Genomic DNA, 20,241 nt, shown 5'->3' on the forward strand with positions numbered 1-20,241 from the left:
AAGTTACCCTTTCCAACACCTACCTTAATGTTTTAAGCCTTTGGGTCTGTGATCTGTTTTCTCATGAGCCAACTGATAACAATATCCCTAGAGTTTCACCTGCTTCACTGTATTTTATTCACTCAGCATTCATTCATTCATTCATTCAACAGCATGGGACATATGAAGTATGTGCAAAGGCAGTACAAAGGATTGTATACACTACTGCATGTTTTTATTTTTTTTTTTTTTTTTTTTTTTTTTTTTTTTTTATATGAAGTTTATTGACAAATTGGTTTCCATACAACACCCAGTGCTCATCCCAAAAGGTGCCCTCCTCAATACCCATCACCCACCCTCCCCTCCCTCCCACCCCCTATCAACCCTCAGTTTGTTCTCAGTTTTTAACAGTCTCTTATGCTTTGGCTCTCTCCCACTCTAACGTCCTTTTTTTTTTTTTTTTTTTTTTTTTCCTTCCCCTCCCCCATGGGTTCCTGTTAAGTTTCTCAGGATCCACATAAGAGTGAAACCATATGGTATCTGTCTTTCTCTGTATGGCTTATTTCACTTAGCATCACACTCTCCAGTTCCATCCACGTTGCTACAAAAGGCCATATTTCATTTTTTCTCATTGCCACGTAGTATTCCATTGTGTATATAAACCACAATTTCTTTATCCATTCATCAGTTGATGGACATTTAGGCTCTTTCCATAATTTGGCTATTGGATACAGGAGTACTGATGCATAGGGGCACTTGTACTGCATGTTTTTAAATCGTGAATCACCCTGCTGAAGGAATGGATTTTTGTCTTGCCTCTTGCTTCAGTCACAAGCCTGTATCCCTTATCTGTAAATAAGGCTTGCTTTTGATGTTTGTTCTCATAAGACGCATGGTTATCAGGTGCCTGCTGGTTACCAGGCTTTGTCTAGGTGCCGGTGATACAAAGCAAGTTGAGGTCATGATATTTAGAGTCTTCTAGTCCTATGGAAAATCCACTGGTCTCACCTTCCACCCATCTAATTTCTTGTTCACCACGGTCCCTGAGCATGAGTTTTTGGCCGAATTGATCTAATTGTGACACCATTTGTAGAAAAAAATTGCACTCAGATGACGTGCTCCATTGCAATGGATTAATGAGCAAAAGGAGTTTTATTTTATTCTGTTGTAGTGAAAATTTAGGGAAAGAATTCAGTTTATTACTTAGATACTCCCATGGCTTCACTGAAGAAGGGCTATGTGATCGTGGTAGCTGACGTCCTGGTCATAGATCATCTGAGCCATGTAGGCAGCGGATTACATCCATCAGCATCCACAGACCATCACCACCTAAGTCAGCTAACAAGTTAAATAAAACATGCACAGCCTTAATGTGACAGTTCATGATGAAATCCCAATTGTACATCTGGAAATATTCACACTCTGGTAAGAATAGCCATGCCAACTTGGATTTTTTTGTTCAATGAAATACTTACAGGATAAAATTAGATTTCTTTCTGTTCTTGGCCAGGTATCTTATGACATGGATGGCTTTTGTGAAAGGAACCGTGACGTGCTGTTTATGGATCTGATCGAGCTTATGCAGAGCAGTGAGCTGTAAGTGTGTTTTACCTTACCTGACATGGGATGTAGGTTTGATAAAATTTTCAATATTTAAGAAAAAGCTTGTGGCAGTTAGTGGTCAGCACTTTGTTCCTTTCAGCTCTTGGGTCTGAGTAATCATTGGACAATTTGGTTTTTCAAAATAACTTTTCCTCTCTAATCCCATGTACCCCTAACACTTTCTGCCTCCCAATTCCATGTGCTGTGTGCATGCCTTCAGGGCCCCTAGCTTTGTCATTTTCAGTAGTATTATCAGGGAGAGGTGGCTATCCTGGGGTTGGGTTGGGATGGCCATTTCTGACTGTCTAAGAAGGGAACATTCTGGTTCTCTGATACTTTGCCCTTAGAATATCATCCCAAGAATTTTCCATGGTCACTCAATTTTTTGAATGGCTAATGGCTTTGCAGGATGTGAGATAACGTGTCCCTGAAGCACTTGGGAAATGGTTTAAGAAACTAGGGAGGGGCAGCTCAAAAGGGATTGCCTCAGAGATTTAACTCCAGAGACCCTGTCTAAGCTATAGGGGTAGGAGCAGTAGGAGCCTCCATTTCCCTTATGACGTTCAGGAGCTCCCAGGACCAGCCCTGCTATGTCCTTCCCTCTCCTCTTCCCTGCAAAGTTTCCCAAGACCTTAGGTAACGGATATAAAGAATAATTTACATGGTCAGGCCCATATAAGCCAGGCAAGCACAATATTGCGCAGTCTTCCAGCTTTTACAACTTTTAGAGTGACCTCCAAATAATAGCTGCCCTTTTAGTTCCTGTTACTTGAACTGTTGTAATATCAAGGTTAACTTCCTTAGTTAACAGCCCCAAGTCTGCTCATTTTCTAAGAAAACCAAGCATGCTTTTCAGGCTTTGGCCGGAAGTTGTTCTTCTCCAGTTAGTTCTCTTCCCCCCACGCCCATACCCTGGCCCTCATTTCCCCATGATCTCTCCATGCTGGAGTTCCCTGAAGCCCCCAACTTTGGAGATTCTGAATTTGTTTTCATTTGAAAACACATAAAATCGATTTGCTCCTGTTAAAAAGTCAGGTAAGCCACAAGTTCTGCCTTGTGGGTTTTATGACCGTCAGGTGCAGACATGCTTTCAGATTTTTTTTTTTAATTATTAAAATTTATGACAACTTTGAGAGCTATTGACACTTCCATGTAAAACTCCTGTCCTATAGACACAGTCTATTGTTTATTAAACACACTGGCTTCAAAAATCTATAATCATGTCTGATCAAGTTAAAAGTAGATTGTTGGGAGACTTCCTAGAAAATTCGAGACAGCCCAAAAGCCATTTAGGAGGAATTGAACTTGGTGTCAGATTGCTGGTTTACATGGGTGACTTTATTCGGTCCTTCACCACATACTGATTGAGCACCTGCTGTGTACCAGGCTGTGTTCTAGCTTGGTACTTACTTAAAATAAGTTTTTCAAGGTTTTTTGCAGGGGCAGGGGGGAGGTGCAGTGTACTAATGGCATCGAGTAGGCAAAGGTCACTGATGCTGCAAAACGTCCTACATTGCGTAGGGCAGCATAACCCTCCCCGCCCCAAGAAAGAATTATCCAGCCCTGAATCCTGGTATCAATAAAGCCGAGATGGAGAAACCCTGCTTTCAATCAAAGCAGAATGTGTGGGGCCCCTGGGTGGCTCAGTTAGTTAAGCGTCTGACTTCGGCTCAGGTCATGATCTTGTGGTGCGTGAGTTCAAGGCCCGTGTCGGGCTCTGTGTTGACAGCTCAGAGCCTGGAGCCTGCTTCGGATTCTGTGTCTCCCTCTCTCTCTCTCTCTCTCTCTCTCTCTCTCTCTCTCTCTGCCCCTGCCCTGCTCATGCTCTGTCGTTCTCGCTTGCAAAAATAAATAAAAATTAAAAAAAAAAAAAAGCAGAATCTGCACTGGACCCCAAAAATTCGTACACTTTCCTGAGCCCTGGTCTATCTCAGTTAACTCGGTAAATCGGTACCAGTCCTCTCTGTGTGTCCTCTTGCCAAGGTGCACCTCTGTTCTAGTGAGCAGGCAAACTCAAAATGCAGAGTTTTTAATTTAATTTTTCAGGCTTAGACACTAAGATGCTTCTATCTTAGAATTCTCTCTCCGTTTCTTCTGTTCACTGCTTATTTCCCGGGTCACACCTTGATGGCTCGTGCTTTGAGTCAGATGGTCTTTCTGGATCCAAGGTTATGTGCTTCCGGACAGCCCTCTTGCCCATCCTCTACAGAAGCAGGCTTTTGTCCCCCCGAGGTACCCACTGATTGCTAACCCCTTCTCTTTCTCCTTTTTCAGACCTTTTATAAAGTCTTTATTTCCGGAAAATCTGCAAGCTGACAAGAAAGGGCGCCCAACTACTGCCGGAAGCAAAATAAAGGTTTGTTCTATTTGGGGAAGTTTATAGATTCCTATAAGAGGCAGGGATTTCTAGGAGTCAGAAACTGCACCCTTGGGCCAGGATGAGGTCAGTGAGATATAACAGAATGGTCACAGAAGATGCGCAGAAGTAATGTTGCTGCTTGAAAAAAAGTGATGGATATTAAGTACCCCATAGCTTCATAGTCAGCAGATGCTAATCAGCTACTTTCTAAGAGGAAGTGGCTTTAAACAGAATCTGGAAGAATACACATTAAACTATCAGAGAAGATTTTATGATTGAGAGCCACATTCTGGATTTTTTTTTTTAATTTTTTTTAATGTTTATTTATTCTTGAGAGAGAGACAGAGCCTGAGCAGGGGAGGGGCAGAGAGACAGGAAGCACAGAATCCGAATCAGGTTCCAGGTTCTGAGCTTTCAGCACAGAGCCCAGAGTAGGGCTCAAACTCACGGGCCGGGCTGCAAGGTCATGACCTGAGCAAAGTCGGACACTTAACTGACTGAGCCACCCAGGCGTCCCCCAAATTCTGTATTTCGATGACTGTTTTCCAGACTGGACCCCAATACTTGCCAATTATGGAACTTCACGTACCTGAAATTCTGCTGGGTATTATGGGGGCAACTTATGCCCTCAATGGATCTTGCAGGCCCCTCCTTCTGCAAATTACAGGCATATCTGACCCCGTGGTATCTTAACATCAGGAGTTCTTAAGGTGTTTTGGGGGAGCCCCTGTGGAGAGTGCACTGTATCATCTGAGCCTTTGTATGATGAAATTCATTGTCCCTAATTACACTCTGAATTTAAAGGCTGTGTCAAACACACTTAATCATGTCATTCTTTGAGAAAGTCACTAAACTATTTTTTTAAAAATCAGTTAGCGGCGCCTGGGTGGCTCAGTCGGTTAAGTGTCCGACTTCAGCTCAGGTCATGATCTCGCGATTTGTGGGTTCGAGCCCCATATTGGGCTCTGTGCTGACAGCTCAGAGCCTGGAGCCTGCTTCGGATTCTGTGTCTCCTCCTCTCTCTGCCCCTCCCATGCTCATGCTCGGTCTCTCCCTGTCTGTCAATAATAAATAAACATTAAAAAAAAATTTTTTTTTAAGTATCAGTTAAATACCACCACAGTTTTATAATCAATAGGATCATCAAATGATGAACAGCAGGGCTCTGGGGGGGTCCATTGCCTGTGTTGAAATCCCAGCTCTGGCTTTTACTAGCTTGTGTTTGCCAGCAAATTACCTAAACTCTCAGTGCATCATTTGCTTTATCTGTAAGATGGGGATCTTTGTACCTATGTCAAGGTGGGGTTGTGATATTAAATTCAGTAATCTATCTAAGGCATTTAGTACACTACCTGAAACATCATAAGCACAAAATGTATCTGATCGGCTACACTGCTCTTTCAGTGCCCTCCTTATGCCCCGTGCTTATTCATCTCTGCTTCATTCTTAGTGAACTCCTAGATGTGCCTGTTTATGCCTCCTCCCTGGCTCTGTGTATCCAAATCCTGCTCATCCTTCTCACAGTGCCCTCAACAACCCCAGCCTGATGGAAACGATGGTTGTTGTCAGTTCTGGTTGTTGGCTTTCTTTCCTGAGTGTTTCTTGTATGGAAGCCTGCATCCCCAGCCCCTGAGGGCAAGAACACTGCCTGGAATAAAGGAAATGATTTTTAAAACCTCACAGCATAATGAGAAGATTCTAGTCAAGAGAAGACTTCCGGTTTAGAGAAGGATGTCAGGTGCAAGCTGGGTTTTGAACTAAAGGATGGAGTCCTCTCAGACTAGGGACAGTCATGTTCAAAGTACCAGAGACATTTAGTAGCCCTGGACGATCTCTGCATTGAGTTCACTGGAGCAGAGAATGGAAGGCAGAGAGCAGATGCCATTCTTATGAGGCCCCAGCTAGCAATGTCTGTGTGAAGCTTCTGACTCATGCCTTCACTTCAAGGTCCTGGATAAGGATTAGCTCTGGGCTGGAAAATCTAGTCACAAGACTGTCACATTCAGATCCAAGGGGCCCAGATCATCAAGGTTACAATGACTCACTTCCAAGTGGTCTGGATTCTCAGTTGAGCTTATTCCCTAAAAAACAGAGGGTGGAGGTAGGGGCATTTTTCTCCTCCTTGGAGGACTTGGCTTCATATTCTGGTCTCGTTGAATGCTCAAAATTGCCACCTTCTGGGTATACTCAAAGTATTCAGGATTGCAAGGACTGCAAAGATTGCTATTGTCTGGGGAGGTCCATCTCAAGTCAGCCAGCTTAAGTAAGATGATAACACTGTCCATGTCCTCACCCCAAGTGGTACTCTGCTTTGTGGATTATGTTGTCCATGTCTCTGTCTGATGTTCCTGTCCTACCTCCACGCAGGAGTAAAATTCTCCCTGCTTTGTAATCCCCTCTAAAACACCTCTTAGAACTGCATAGCCATGGCCAATCTCTTACACCTTCCGTATCCACAGCATTTTGTAGACATTCAGTATCATCTTCATGATATCCCTAAAGTGCACACATTTAAAGAGATCTATGGGTGCCTGGGTGGCTCAGTCGGTTAAGCGGCCAACTTCAGCTCCGGTCCTGATCTCGCAGTCTGTGAGTTCAAGCGCCGTGTCGGGCTCTGTGCTGACCGCTCAGAGCCTGGAGCCTGCTTCGAGTTCTGTGTGTGTGTGTGTCTCTCTCTCGCTCCTCCCCTGCTTGCTCTCTGTCTCTCGCTCTCTCTCAAAAATAATAAACATTAAAAAAAAGAGATCTAAAATTCCTTGGAAGCAAAATTAAGTTTATGTTCAAGGTAGTTTTTGTGTTGGGTATTTTATTATTTTCTAATACTTTAAAATTTCAAACCAATCTGTAGGATCTAACTAATGAATATTCATTTGGTGAGAACTGTTCTCTTGTTTATAAGTAATAGTATTCTATATTTAATAGTGCTTTTTGATTTTGAGGCTTCACTAAATTCTGCATTGTTGTGGCTGGAAGGGACCAGTTTTGAAATTAGAGCCAAAGATCAGTGCTGTTGGCAAATGGCACTGAGTTCAGCGCTGGCAAAGTGGAGGGGATTGTGGCTTCATCCAAGTGAAAGCGGAGACTCTGAGGAGTGGATACGGCAGGAGATGAAAGCACCGTGCAGGGACTGGACTGCTTGACTTTTAACATTTTCTCCAACTTTTAGGTTAAGATGTTAGTGGTCTTCTAGTTCAGTCCTCTTCGTTTACAGATGGAGAAACTGAGGCCCAGAGAAATGTAGTGATTTGTCATAAAGCTTGCAAATAGTAGAGGCAAGACCCCACCTGGAGCTTGCTAGTAATCTGTGTTGAGGATAAAAGGAGGAGCCTCACCCTGAGCCTTTTCTCACTGCCCCGTCTGCGTGTTTTGATTTATGCTTCTGTTGGGCAAGTAAGTGCCTTTGGTCGCCTTCTGTCCTAACTCATGGACTGTTCTTGTCCAGAGTCAGGATAAATCTGGTTGCTGCTTCCCAACCAGCTCAGGAGACATCTAAAGTTGACTCCATAACTAAATTCAGGATAATTTTGATGGGTAAGGTGTAGTCCTATCTGCCGAAATGAATTATCCTACAACCTAAAGACTTTATCTACTCTCGGCTCATTCTGTTCATTCCTTCTACATCACACCAAAAGATCTCCTATCTTGCTTAGGAAGGCAGGAGAGCATTGTGGTTAAGGAACAGACTTGGTGGTATGCACATTTGGGTTCAAGCCTCAACTCTGTTATAATTTGTGCCATCTGGAGCAATACTTTCTTTATGGTCTGGTTTTCTTGTCTTAAAAATGGGAATAATAATAATAATAATAATAGTAGCTATCTCTTAGAATCCTGAGGCAGAAATGAGAGGATCCATATGTCTAGCCCCTGGTGCATATTCAGTAAATGTTAACCCCACTACTACTTTGAGCTAGAGAGAACTAAGTCAAGGGGCAGGTAACATAAACCGCACTTGCCCCTGTATGTTCTCACGCTAAGGTGAAAAGAAGGTATGTTGTGAAATGCTTAGGAGAAAGGTCTGCCAAGTTATTCTTGGAAATTAAAACATTTTAATAAAGTTAAAAAATTAAAATAGAAAAAATAAAAGTTACAAGTTTGGAGACTTACAGCTTTGTTATAAGCACGCCCTGCCCCGCTGCACCTCATGTGTTGCAAAGATCATCAGGTTTGTTCTGAAATACAATCTCCATCGAAAAGGGAGATACGAGTCAATTTACTTTTTCATTGTAGGGCTTTGCTTTGGCCATACAACCTCTGCAGCTTTGTTCTTCTAAGCATTGCAAAAAAATGCTATATTCGGCATGTCTAAACAGAGCACATAATTCACCAGTGCACATCTTGCTTTGAATATACTCAAGCGTCTTTCTCAAGGGTTTCAGATTTCCCAAACCCATGAAAACAGAAAAGCCCTAATTGAGAGAGAGTTGCCTACTGGAGGCAGATCTCTTCTGCTGACTTTGTAATGGTTTTCTGGCTTTAGAGATCCCTTCTCTCTATTTTCCTTTAGAGGTTTTCTCTCTTCACACTGATTTGCTTAGAAGGAGGGTTTGCGTGGACCCCATCCTGGGCCCCACGAGTGCACAGCTGTGTGGTGTTGGGAATGCTGATGTGGGCCCTGCTCCTGTTTCCTCCAAGTTTGAGATACTCATAATTTTAAACACATCATAAGCAATTGCAGCTTTATTTATGTGGCTTTCTCTGCTTGAGCCCAGTTTCCTTTTGGGTACCCAGTGCGCAGGTAGTGAGAGAAGATTTCATATTGGATATTTTGTGAAGGAGTAGGTTATATGGCACACCAATATGGCTCAGATGCTGCAGGTTTATAAAAGGACATGCTGAGGAAGCAGGTGAGCGAAGTGGCATATGGAAAAATGTATAAGGGACACCTGGGTGGCTCAGCCGGTTAAGCGACTGACTCTTGGTTTCTGCTCAGGTCATGATCTCACTGTTCGTGGCTTCAAGCCCCGAGTCAGGCTCCATGGTCACAGCATAGAGCCTGCTTGGGATTCTCTCTCTCCCTATCTCTCTGTCTCTTCCCCGCTCATGCTGTCTCTCTCTCAAAATAAATAAATAAATTTTTTTTAAAAAAGAAACAATTTATAAATTCTGAGCTTATCTATCTCTCACTCTTTATTCATTTCCATCATTTTAATAAGGTGAGTCCACATTGGTTGAATTGCCTGGAAAGAGAATACAGGGGCCTCTAATGCTTTAATCTTGCAAATAATTTCTCCTCCCCACCCCACTCGAGCACCAAAAAAGGCTAGGAGAACAATGTGTTTACGAAGGCCCTCTATCAGCTTAATTTGTTAATAACTGTCATGCTTCCTTGTTCCTCATGAAGAGAATTGCATGCGAAGATGTATTGGTTTTGGTTTTTTTGTTTTATTTTATTAACTATACTGAGAAGACCTGATTGTTTTCAAAAATCTAACTTCCAACCCATTTGCGGATGTTAGAATCATCATAAAAGTCAGTAGAGCCTTAAGAGAGTATGGTCGAGCAGAGGGAAGCCTAACGAGCAAGTCCTGAAGATTAATTTCTAGCTATAAATGTCTGCGCTAGAGTTTCACAGATCTCTCTGGAAAGTTGGTCTGCTTGAGAAAAAGTTCCATGTTTCCACCTGATGTGATTCTTCCTTTCTAGAAACAAGCCAATGACCTCGTGAGCACCCTGATGAAGTGCACACCTCACTACATCCGCTGCATAAAACCGAACGAAACCAAGAAGCCCAGAGACTGGGAGGAAAGCAGGTATGTCAAGATGGCAGACAGGGAAGTTGAGGCCGGCAGGGGTGGGCCCTGGTACATGTTCCTGCTGCTCAAAAGGGCCACCCTACGCCAAGGGCAGAAGCAGTTTAAATTGTTCTCGGGTGTGTTTCATGTCTTTGTGTCTTAACTTTTTCATGAGGAATGAAGCTTTCCTCCCCCCTCCCCTCTTGTCTTCTCCTAAAATGTTAGCTGTGCCATTCAGTCCAGAGTTAGCATTTTACAATGTTGAACTTGGCTAGTCTGGAGACAGATGGAAAGAAAACAAAAAAACCTTAAGACCGCAGAGTCAGGATGGTTTTAAAATTAGTGTGAGGCCCCGTGTAGACATTCTTAGTGCACTCAGCTCCTCATCAGTACCCACAGGATGTGGCCTGGAATGCTCACTCAGGGTTACGAGTGAAGGTCTGAGAGCTGGTGGAAAGCAATCTGTCATTTTCAGGGGTCTTGGGGGGCATGCTCTAGGTTCAGTACCTGCCTCTGAGGACTGTGTTTGTGAGCAGAGTGACTGCGTCTGGGAGGGAACAAGCCACAGGGAGACACGTGGCGTATAGCAGGCAGTGAGCCCTCCCCTCTCTGACTCCTGAGGAATCCTGGGTCACCGTTCCTCCCGCAGCTGGAATTTAGGGATGTGGCCTGTGCAGGATGAAATGGGGGTGTTGAGTAGGCAAATGTTAAGGATGACTAGAAAATACAATTTTATCCAGCTGGAGGATCCAGATGCATGTTCCTAAGAGGCACCGTCCATGGGCACACGGGAGCAGGGCCCCAGGCAAGGTGTTATGATGACTGGACCGGAGGGAGGAGCCCACAATTGTCACCAGTCTGGTCCCTAGACAGGAGCGTACAGAATTACTATCTTTTGTCTTTTCTCTCTTGGCGAAAACTAGATCAACTTAGGTATCAAGTGACTTACCAAGGTTAAACTCCACAATGGCAAGACCAGGAGGGAAAGTCATGGCCGCCAGCCACCTCCCCTGAGAGATATGTGTAGGTCCATTCCTGTGCTGCCAGCAGGATCCTTTCTGAGCATTCAGGCAGCTGAGACTTGATCCATTACAAGAGAGGAAAAAAATGAGTGATGAGGAAAACTCCCAGGCTCCAGCAATCAGTGTCTTCTGGTCCTTATTTGTATTTTCCCACTGCATGTGCAGCTTGAGTCTGTTTTCTCACCTTTTGATGCTGCGGGACATAGCAGCCTACCATCTTGTCAGTCTACAATATTCTGAGTCCTCTCGTCGATAGATGCATGTTCCTGGGCACCTGGGTGGCTCAGTCGGTTGAGTGTCTGACTCTTGATTTCGGCTCAGGTCACGATCTCACCGTCATGGGATTGAGCCCCACACTGAGCTTCATGCTGAGCATGGAGCCTGCTTAAGACTCTGTCTCTCAGGGTGCCTCAGTGGCTCAGTAGGTTAAGGGTCCAGCTCTTGATTTCGGCTCAGGTCATGATCTCATGGTTCATGGGTTCAAGCCCCACATTGGGCTCTGTGCTGACAGCGTGGAGCCTGCTTGGAATTCTCTCTCCCTCTCTCTCTGCCCCTACCCTGCTCATAGTCTCTCTCTCTCTCTCTCTCAGAATAAATAAATAAACTTAAAAAAAAAAAAAAAGATTCTCTTTGCTCCTCTCCTCTGCTCACACATACTCTCTCTCTCTCTCTCTCTCTCTCTCTCTAAAAATAAAATAAAATTGAAAAAAAAAATAGGCGAAACAGGTGCACATTCCTAAAGTGTCAATTCTATTGAATTGCCAGCAGAGATTCCTCTTAAACACTATCAGGTAGCTATTCCAAGGCTCCAATGAGGGCTCACTCCCCCTGGGTGATGAGTCTGGCCTTGGGTGACTCTTGTATTAGCAAGTCCTACAGTCTTTCTCCAGATCAGTTGGACCCTGATCCAGCGTCTCTAATCTGCCCTGGGAATTATTCACGTGACTTACCCATTTGATGGCTGTGTGGTCGTTCCCGGCAGTTACCAGGTTTCCCTGGGATCTTCTCTTCCACTGCAGTGAGCTCCTCTGAAAGGGTGGACCTGACCATCCCCTTCCCCTTGAAGTACTTAATTTGCCTTCTGCTTTTCTGAAATACATCACTCAGTTTCTCCGTTGAGGCTAAGAGAGCAGCAGCAGCATCACCCCTTCCCCCCTGAAGATAGAAAATGTCTTTTCTTGTTTTTTTGTTTTGTTTTGTTTTTGTTTTTGTTTTTTTGTTTTTTTGCCTTCCTACGCTAGTTCTCAAGCTTATGGATGCACCAAAGTATCCCTTAGGGGGCTTGTTAAAACTCAGATTGCTGGGCCCTGCTTCCAGAGATTCAGTGGGTCTGGGTGGGGCCCAAGAATGTGCATTTTTAAGAAGCTCCCAGGTGATGCCAGTGCTGATGGTCTGGACCTCATACTTTGAGAACAGCTGATCTAGGGCAACGGGCTGGACTGGATCTGGAAGAACTGTCTTATGGTGCTGGCCTGCCACTAAGTAGTTTCAGTAAGACGTTTCATCTCCTCAGTCCTCCATTTCTTCCTCATTAAACTAAGAGGGTCCCAGCAGTAGCACTGCTAGGAATTTACCCAAGGGATACAGGAGTGCTGATGCATAGGGGCACTTGTACCCCAATGTTTATAGCAGCACTTTGAGCAACAGCCAAATTATGGAAAGAGCTAAATGTCCATCAACTGATGAATGGATAAAGAAATTGTGGTTTATATACACAATGGAGTACTACGTGGCAATGAGAAAGAATGAAATATGGCCCTTTGTAGCAACGTGGATGGAACTGGAGAGTGTGATGCTAAGTGAAATAAGCCATACAGAGAAAGACAGATACCATATGTTTTCACTCTTATGTGGTTCCTGAGAAACTTAACAGAAACCCATGGGGGAGGGGGAGAAGAAAAAAAAAAAAGAGGTTAGAGTGGGAGAGAGCCAAAGCATAAGAGACTATTAAAAGCTGAGAACAAACTGAGGGTTGATGGGGGGTGGGAAGGAGGGGAGGGTGGGTGATGGGCATTGAGGAGGGCACCTTTTGGGATGAGCACTGGGTGTTGTATGGAAACCAATTTGACAATAAATTTCATATACTGAAAAAATAAATAAATAAAAATAATAAATAAATAAACTAAGAGGGTCCATTCAGAACGGGATCTCCTTCAGTCCCACCGAATGAACTCTCCCAGACCTGGCCCCACTTCTGTCAGCCTGCCTCTGCCTGTCTCCACATCACTCCCACACTCCCCCCTCATGCGTTCACACAAGTACACACTGCATCACATCTTGCACGTGTATGCACACACACTAGAAGGGTGATGACATAGGCTACCTCAGAAATAGATTACAGGAGTCTTGGAAGCAGAGGTGAGGCTGAGGGGAGCTTTAGCCCACCCTTCCCCCTACTCCGTATCCCATCCAGCTTCCGTTCCCCAGCCCTTTCCAATAAACATTATCTTAAATGAAAACATCTTGCTCCCCCTACAAATACAGCCCCTCCCAGCCCACTCTCCCTTACCCCGTGGAGATCTCTCTGCTCAAAGTCCCTCTAACGTAGAAATTTTGCAGTAGCTACTGGTTGAAAGTTTCACTTCCCTGAAGCTTCTTTCTCATAAAATCCAAACTGAGTCATAGAAATATCAGAAAATGGGGAAGTTGAGACTAGCAATACATTTATTCGGTAAATCCTCGTAGAATCCCCCACAGTGATGTTTTCGGTTTTTTGGGTTTTTTTTTAATTTTTCTTAATCCCGTCATTTATTTGTATTGAAGTAAGGAACTTCAGAACATACATCCATGTAAACAGGCGTCAAGAAGCCTAAGGTATGTGTTGGTCCAGTGTTGATTCGTATTTCCAGTAGGATTGCTTCCTGAGCTGCGTCCCCGTGCCCCCGATCCTGTTTCAGGTTTATTGTGTGACAGATGGTTTCGCTTCTGAGTGTGGAGAGTCAAGGGCCAGGAAAGGCAGTGTGCTTCGTTGGCAGGATTACACGGTCAATTGAAGTTCTCGGTGGACAGGGTTACTCATTCCACAAGTTTATGGGGTGTGGTTTATTTTTCTTTTCCTGTTGAAAATGTGTTTTTGTTTGGCTCCGGCGAAGTTGCCTGCCCTGGGTTCGGAATGGCTGCTCCAGCAGGGCTCTCAGGCCTTGACCTACTTTCGTTAATGGCCAAGGAAAGTTGTGAAGAACTTACCCCAAGGGGCGGAATGGCGTGACCCAGGGAAATGGCACGACTGGGCATTGGCAGCCTGGCTGGTGTTCACTGAGGAGGTCACAGCGCTGCAGGGACATGAAAAAAATCACCTTGGGTCCTTTGATTACAGAAATCAGTACAGAATTTGCTAACCGGATTGTCCTGTTGGAGAAAATTCCCATAAGGAAATTTCCTGGTGATGGAAGTTACAGTGAATGAAACCAGTTTTTTAACGTGAGGCATATTCTTTCAGTTGTGGAAACTGAACATTTCTACTTGAGTCAATGGGTGATACATTCCCTTGCCCCAAAAGCTTGGGAGGAAGCCAATATATATGAAAAACACTTAAAATGAGCACGTACCTCTAACTGACACCCTCATGTGTATTGTTCTTAATAGAGAAAAGGCTAATGGTGAGTTTTGGATTTGGAGGATATGAGAAAGGAACATTCATTATTTCTACTCCCTTAGTTAACCAGATATGTGTCACAAATCAAATGTGGGTATTGAATATTACTTCTTTCTATAAAGGTGGTTTAATTTTTTTTTTTAACTTTATTTATTTGGGGGCAGGAGGGGCACAGAGAGAGAGAGAGAGAGAGAGAGAGAGAGAGAGAGAGAGAGAATCCCAAGCAGGCTCCACGCTGGCAGCATAGAGCTGACATGAGGCTCGAACCCACGATCTGTGAGATGATGACCTGCTCTGAAACCAAGAGTTGTACTCTTAACCCACTGAGCCACCCAGGTGCCCCTATAAAGGTTGTTTTAAAAAGTATTAGGGGCGCCTGGGTGGCGCAGTCGGTTAAGCGTCCGACTTCAGCCAGGTCACGATCTCGCGGTCCGTGAGTTCGAGCCCCGCGTCGGGCTCTGGGCTGATGGCTCGGAGCCTGGAGCCTGTTTCCGATTCTGTGTCTCCCTTTCTCTCTGCCCCTCCCCGTTCATGCTCTGTCTCTCTCTGTCCCAAAATAAATAAAAAACGTTGAAAAAAATTAAAAAAAAAAATAAAAAAATAAAAAGTATTAATCTTGGGGTGCCAGCGTGGGTCATTTGGTTAAGCGTTTGACTTTGGCTCAGGTCATGATCTCATGGTTGGTGGGTTTGAGCCCCCGCATTGGGCTCTGTGCTGACAGCTCAGAGCCTGGAGTCTGCTTCAGATTCTGTGTCTCCCTCTCTTTCTGCCCCTCCACCACTTGGGGTCTGTCTCTTTGTGTCTCTCAAAAATAAACATTAAAAAAATTTTTAAAAAAAAGTAATTATCTTGAAGGAGTTGACATTTCTGGATTCTGGTTCAAGTAGGAACACTGGGACTTGAGGCTTTTCTCATACATCCCTCCCAGGGCAGTCAAGACTGTATCCCCACTTCCAGCTTAGTTTTCCACCTGCTCCTCACCCACCCATGCCACAGACTTTCCCATCATTGTGCCTTCGCTTCCACTGTGCCCCCTGTCTTTCCCTCCTCTGCACCTGGTGAGTTCAACTCATCCTTCCAGACCCAGGGACACGTCACCTTCTGAGAATCTCCTCACTATGAAAAATCCACCTCTTTGTCTAGTCTGCTGTCCTGGTTTACTTATTGCACCTGTGTGTATATTAGAATAATAGCAGCTTTATGTCACGCATGCCAGGAGCCAGCTGAGTGCTGTACGTGGAATATACCCAACTAGGAAGAAAGAACTCACATCAGCATCCTCACTTAATAGGAGTGGAGAGTGAGGCATAGAGAGGTGAGGTAGTGGCAGAGCCAGGGGCATACCAGGAACCCAGCTCCGGAAGCCGGCTGTGAACCACTGTGCTGCCTGCAAGGTCTTCTGCAGGAACCATGGCAATGGCCTTTTCCTGTTCGCTAGCACCTTGCAGTGCACCGTGCAGACTGACACATGACAGTATCCGCAAGCGTGCATCCTGGTTGGAAATGTGGCTTTCGTTAGAGCCCTGCTGGAGAGACAGCTGTCGGGCACCTACATGAAGTGGTAGGGAGGCTGCTGCTAATTGTCTTCCCAGGGCAGCAGTTGACCAGGGGCCGTTCTCCGGGAGCAGGAGCCATCATTAATGCAGATGACCCCAAATGTGCTCAGTGGGGAGAACGGGAGCTGCCTCCCTGCCACAGCACAATGCTGACACCATGTCCTCAACAGAGAGAGGAAGCGTCCTTTTTATTCCTTGTTTCCCTCAAATACCATGTTTCCAAGTGTCTGTATTCAACCAGCCCACGTAACATCTGCATCGAAGGCCCCGTTTACCTCCGCGAGGGGCGATCAGAAGCTAGTGTCCAGGATCTGCCACTCGGCTTCCGGGACACCGTGCTTCTCAGGAACGGGCGAGTTCTCACAGTTGACAGGTCTGTGCACCACCCCAGACCTCCCAGGCTACTAAACTAGAATCCCCAAGGTGTGGGGTATGGGGCGTTTTCTCTGATAAGAAAATCCCATGTGGGAACATTAATCTAGTAGTGCCTGCATCCATTGTCCAAAACATGCTGACAGTTATAAACAACTAAAACTGTAATTTCAATTGTTATTAGAACGTTTTTAATTTGGGCATTTCAAATTCATCATTTTGCATGCCCTTTCTTACACTGTATCTGAAAAGCTTTAGAAGTATAATCTCACTAGGTATAGAGTTACTATTAAATTAAGGTTGAAAACAAAAATAGCTCTACCGTCATTTAATTACAAAGTTAAAAGTTGTATCCTTGAGAGGCACCTGGGTGGCTCAGGTGGTTGAGTGTCCGACTCTTGATTGTGGCTGAGGTCATGATCCTGTGGTTGTGAGATCAAACCCGGTGTTGGGCTCTATGCTGAGTATGAAGAAGTTTATTTTGAGAGAGAGAGAGAGAGAGAGAGAGAGAGAGACCACACATATGGGGGGGGGGGGAGAGAGAGAGAGAGAGAGAGAGAGAGAGAGAATGAATGAATGAATGAATATGAGAGAATCCCATGCTGGCTCCAAGCAGCACAGAGCCCAACGTGGAGCTTGATCTCACCACTGAGAGCTCATGACCTGAGCTGAAATCGTGAGTCAGAGGCTGAACCAATTGAGCCAATCAGGTGCCCCTAAAATATTTTTTAAGTTAATATTACATAACCTGATGATCAGCTCAGACTCTGAACCCTATAAATTACAGTCTTTTTTTTTTTCTGTAACAAAATTCAACTGAGTAAATGTGAAGATCAAATTGACTTTATTCAATTATTCATGAATTGGGCAGCATCCTATCTGGTCTGTTTTCATTAAAAGCAGCTCTTAAATTCTAATCTTTTCAGTGTTTCCCTGTTGCTTGTGATTGGGGGTTTGAGGGGATAGTGGCTAGGAGAGTGAGGTGAAAGAATTATCCAGTAATGTCTCAACTCCTTTTTCTTCTTTACAGAGTGAAGCATCAAGTAGAATACCTGGGTCTGAAGGAAAACATCCGAGTAAGAAGAGCTGGTTATGCCTATCGGCGCATCTTCCAAAAATTCCTACAGAGGTAAGAAACTGGTGACTGGAATTTTTTTTTTTCTTTTTGCTTTAAACAGGTTTATTGAGATACAACTCACTTACGTATAATTTACTCATTTAAAGTATACAATTCAATGGCTTTTAATGGTTTTCTAGAGTTGTGAATCCATCACTGCAATTCATTTGAGAACACTTTCATCATCCCAAAAAGTAACCCGAGTTCCCTAGCCACCACCCCCCACATTTCTCCCCTCACCTCCTGCCCTGGGCCCACACTTCCTTCAGATAAAAAGACTTCCAAAATATTGCCTATTCTGGGCATTGTGTAGATGTAGAATCACACAACATGTGTCCTTTATGTCTGGCTTCTTTCAGTTAGCATAACGTTTGTATGGGTCATCCATGCTGCAGTGAGTATCAGCACTTCTCTCCGACTCACCACCCAGTAATGTTCCCTTGCACCAATATCGCAGTGTATTACATTTAACCTGTTCATCCGTCAGCTAATAGGCATCAGTTGTCTTCACTTTTTGGCTATTGTGAATGACAATGCTACTGTTAATGTTCATGTACACATTTTTGCATAGACGTATGGTTTTATTTCTCTTGCATGCTTACCTAAAAATAGAATTACTGTTCGGGTGCGGGGGGCATGCCTGGGTGCCTCAGTTAGTTGGGCATCCGACTTTGGCTCAGGTCACAATCTTGAGGTTCGTGAGTTCAAGCCTTGCGTCAGTCTCCATGCTGACAGCTCAGAGCCTGGAGCCTGCTTTGGATTCTGTGTCTCCCTCTCTCTCTGTCCCTCCCCCACTCACACTCTGCCTCTCTCTCTCTCAAAAATAAATAAACATTAAAAAAAAATTTTGAATTACTGGGTTCCATGGCAACTCTGTAACTTTTTTGATGAATTGTGAGATTGGTTTCCAAAGTGGCTGTACCATTTTACATCCCCACCAGCAGTGTTTAAGGATTCCACTCCATCTATATCCCTGCCAGCATTTGTTAGTATCTGACTTTGATTATAGCCATCCTAGGGAGTATGAAGTGGCATCTTGTGGTTTTGATTTTCATTTCCCTAATGGGAAATGACGTTAAGCATATTTCTTGTGCTTTTTGGTCACTAGATAAATGTCTGTTGAGCTCCTTTGCCCTTTTTTAAACTAAGCCATTTGTCCTTTTTTATTAAGTTGTAACAGAATTCTTTTTACCATTGTTTATTGTAGAATAAGTCAGCAGCCACAAGTATTTGGTCTGTTGAGTGTAACACAGAAGTGCAAGAATTCATGATAATTTTGACACGGAAGGGCTAAGGTTTAACTTGACTGACCAAATTAATAGTATGAAGATAATTTCAGGAAAACATTTAACCTGTTTAAGAAAATAAGCTTAAAGGGGCACCTGGGTGGCTCAGTCAGTTGAATGTCCAACTCGGGTCATGGGATCCAGCCCCATACTGGGCTCTGTACTGATAGCTCAGAGCCTGCTTGGGATTCTCTCTCTCCGTCTCTCTCTGTGCCTCCCCTGCTCATTCGTTCTCTCTCTCTCTCTCTCTCAAAATAAATAAACATTTAACAGAAAGAAAATAAGCTCGAAGTACTTAACCTCAAAATTTTTGTATAGCCCATGTATAAAAAACTGATTTTCACATTTCCAATAAAGTGTATTTGGCAGGACCTGTACTTAAATTGCTCTTATTTTGTGTTGTTTTTGAAAAAGGTAGAATTTAGTGTCTTTAAAATATTACATGATTTTAACTTCTCTAATGATTCTACATTAGTGGGGCCCCGCTGTATTTTCTACATCTATTTACTTTCCTTGAAGAAAGAAGGAAGCCTCGGGGCACCTGGGTGGCTCAGTCCGTAAAGCATCAGACTTTCGCTCAGGTCATGATCTCACGGTTTGTGAGTTCGAGCCCCGTGTCGGGCTCTGTGCTGACTGTTCAGAGCCTGGAGGCTGCTTCACATTCTGTGTCTCCCCCTCTCTCTGCCCCTCCCATGTTCATGCTCTGTCTCTGTCTCTCAATAATAAGTAAATGTTAAAAATTTTTTTTAAAAATGGTTTTGTAAAAAAAAAAAAAATTAAAAAAAAAAAAAAAAAGGGGGCGCCTGGGTGGCGCAGTCGGTTAAGCGTCCGACTTCAGCCAGGTCACGATCTCGCGGTCCGGGAGTTCGAGCCCCGCGTCAGGCTCTGGGCTGATGGCTCAGAGCCTGGAGCCTGTTTCCGATTCTGTGTCTCCCTCTCTCTCTGCCCCTCCCCCGTTCATGCTCTGTCTCTCTCTGTCCCAAAAATAAATAAACGTTGAAAAAAAAAAAAATAAAAATGGTTTTGTGGAGGGGCGCCTGGGTGGCTCAGGCCGTTAATCATCCGACTTTGGCTCAGGTCATGATCTCACAGTTTGTGAGTTCAAACCCCGTATTGGGCTCTTTGCTGACAGCTCGGAGCCTGGAGCCTGCTTCAGATTCTGTGTCTCCCTGTCTCTCTCTGCCCCTCTACTGCTCATGCTCTGTCTCTCTCTGCCTCTCAAAAATAAAGAAACATAATAAAATTTAAAAAAAAAGAAAGAAAGAAGGACGCCATATTTAGTTTTTAATCAGAAAATAACTATGTCTTCCTGGTATAGATACAGGAAAAGGATTTAAGAATTTTTTTTTTTAATTCAAATTTTGTGTAGCAAAGAAGGAGCAGGCTGAGTAAGAGCTTCGTTACGGTCTTGGAAACACAGTACTTGTAATAAAGGAGGGTTTTCCATGGGACTGTTCTTGTTTCTCGTGTCCTGAGATTGGAATGGCTAGCCTACTGGTCACCAGCATGGGTCCTCATCTGTGAAAGGTCACTGTTGGGGAAGGTCAAGAGAGGCTTAACAAAAGGGTGGATCATCCCATGTAATAAAGTCCCATTGACTCTGTCTCCACACAGTTGAGAT

The 20,241-nt window shown here is 44.1% G+C and overlaps 1 protein-coding gene across 2 annotated transcripts in view; it reads left to right on the forward strand.

Moving 5' to 3' along the window:
- MYO1E (myosin IE) overlaps positions 1-20,241 on the forward strand; it is a 213,756-nt gene that overhangs the window by 139,757 nt on the left and 53,758 nt on the right. The window contains exons 15-19 of one of the 2 annotated variants that reach the window (XM_030318066.2): positions 1,490-1,575; positions 3,856-3,937; positions 9,584-9,690; positions 16,087-16,218; positions 17,248-17,346. In XM_030318066.2, coding sequence (XP_030173926.1) covers positions 1,490-1,575; positions 3,856-3,937; positions 9,584-9,690; positions 16,087-16,218; positions 17,248-17,346 — 506 coding nt within the window. The remainder of the gene's footprint in view (positions 1-1,489; positions 1,576-3,855; positions 3,938-9,583; positions 9,691-16,086; positions 16,219-17,247; positions 17,347-20,241) is intronic. The other variant, XM_032593630.1, reaches the window with a different exon arrangement.

This window comes from Lynx canadensis, chromosome B3 (genome assembly GCF_007474595.2).
Source record: "Lynx canadensis isolate LIC74 chromosome B3, mLynCan4.pri.v2, whole genome shotgun sequence".
NCBI classification, from domain to species: Eukaryota; Metazoa; Chordata; class Mammalia; order Carnivora; family Felidae; genus Lynx; species Lynx canadensis.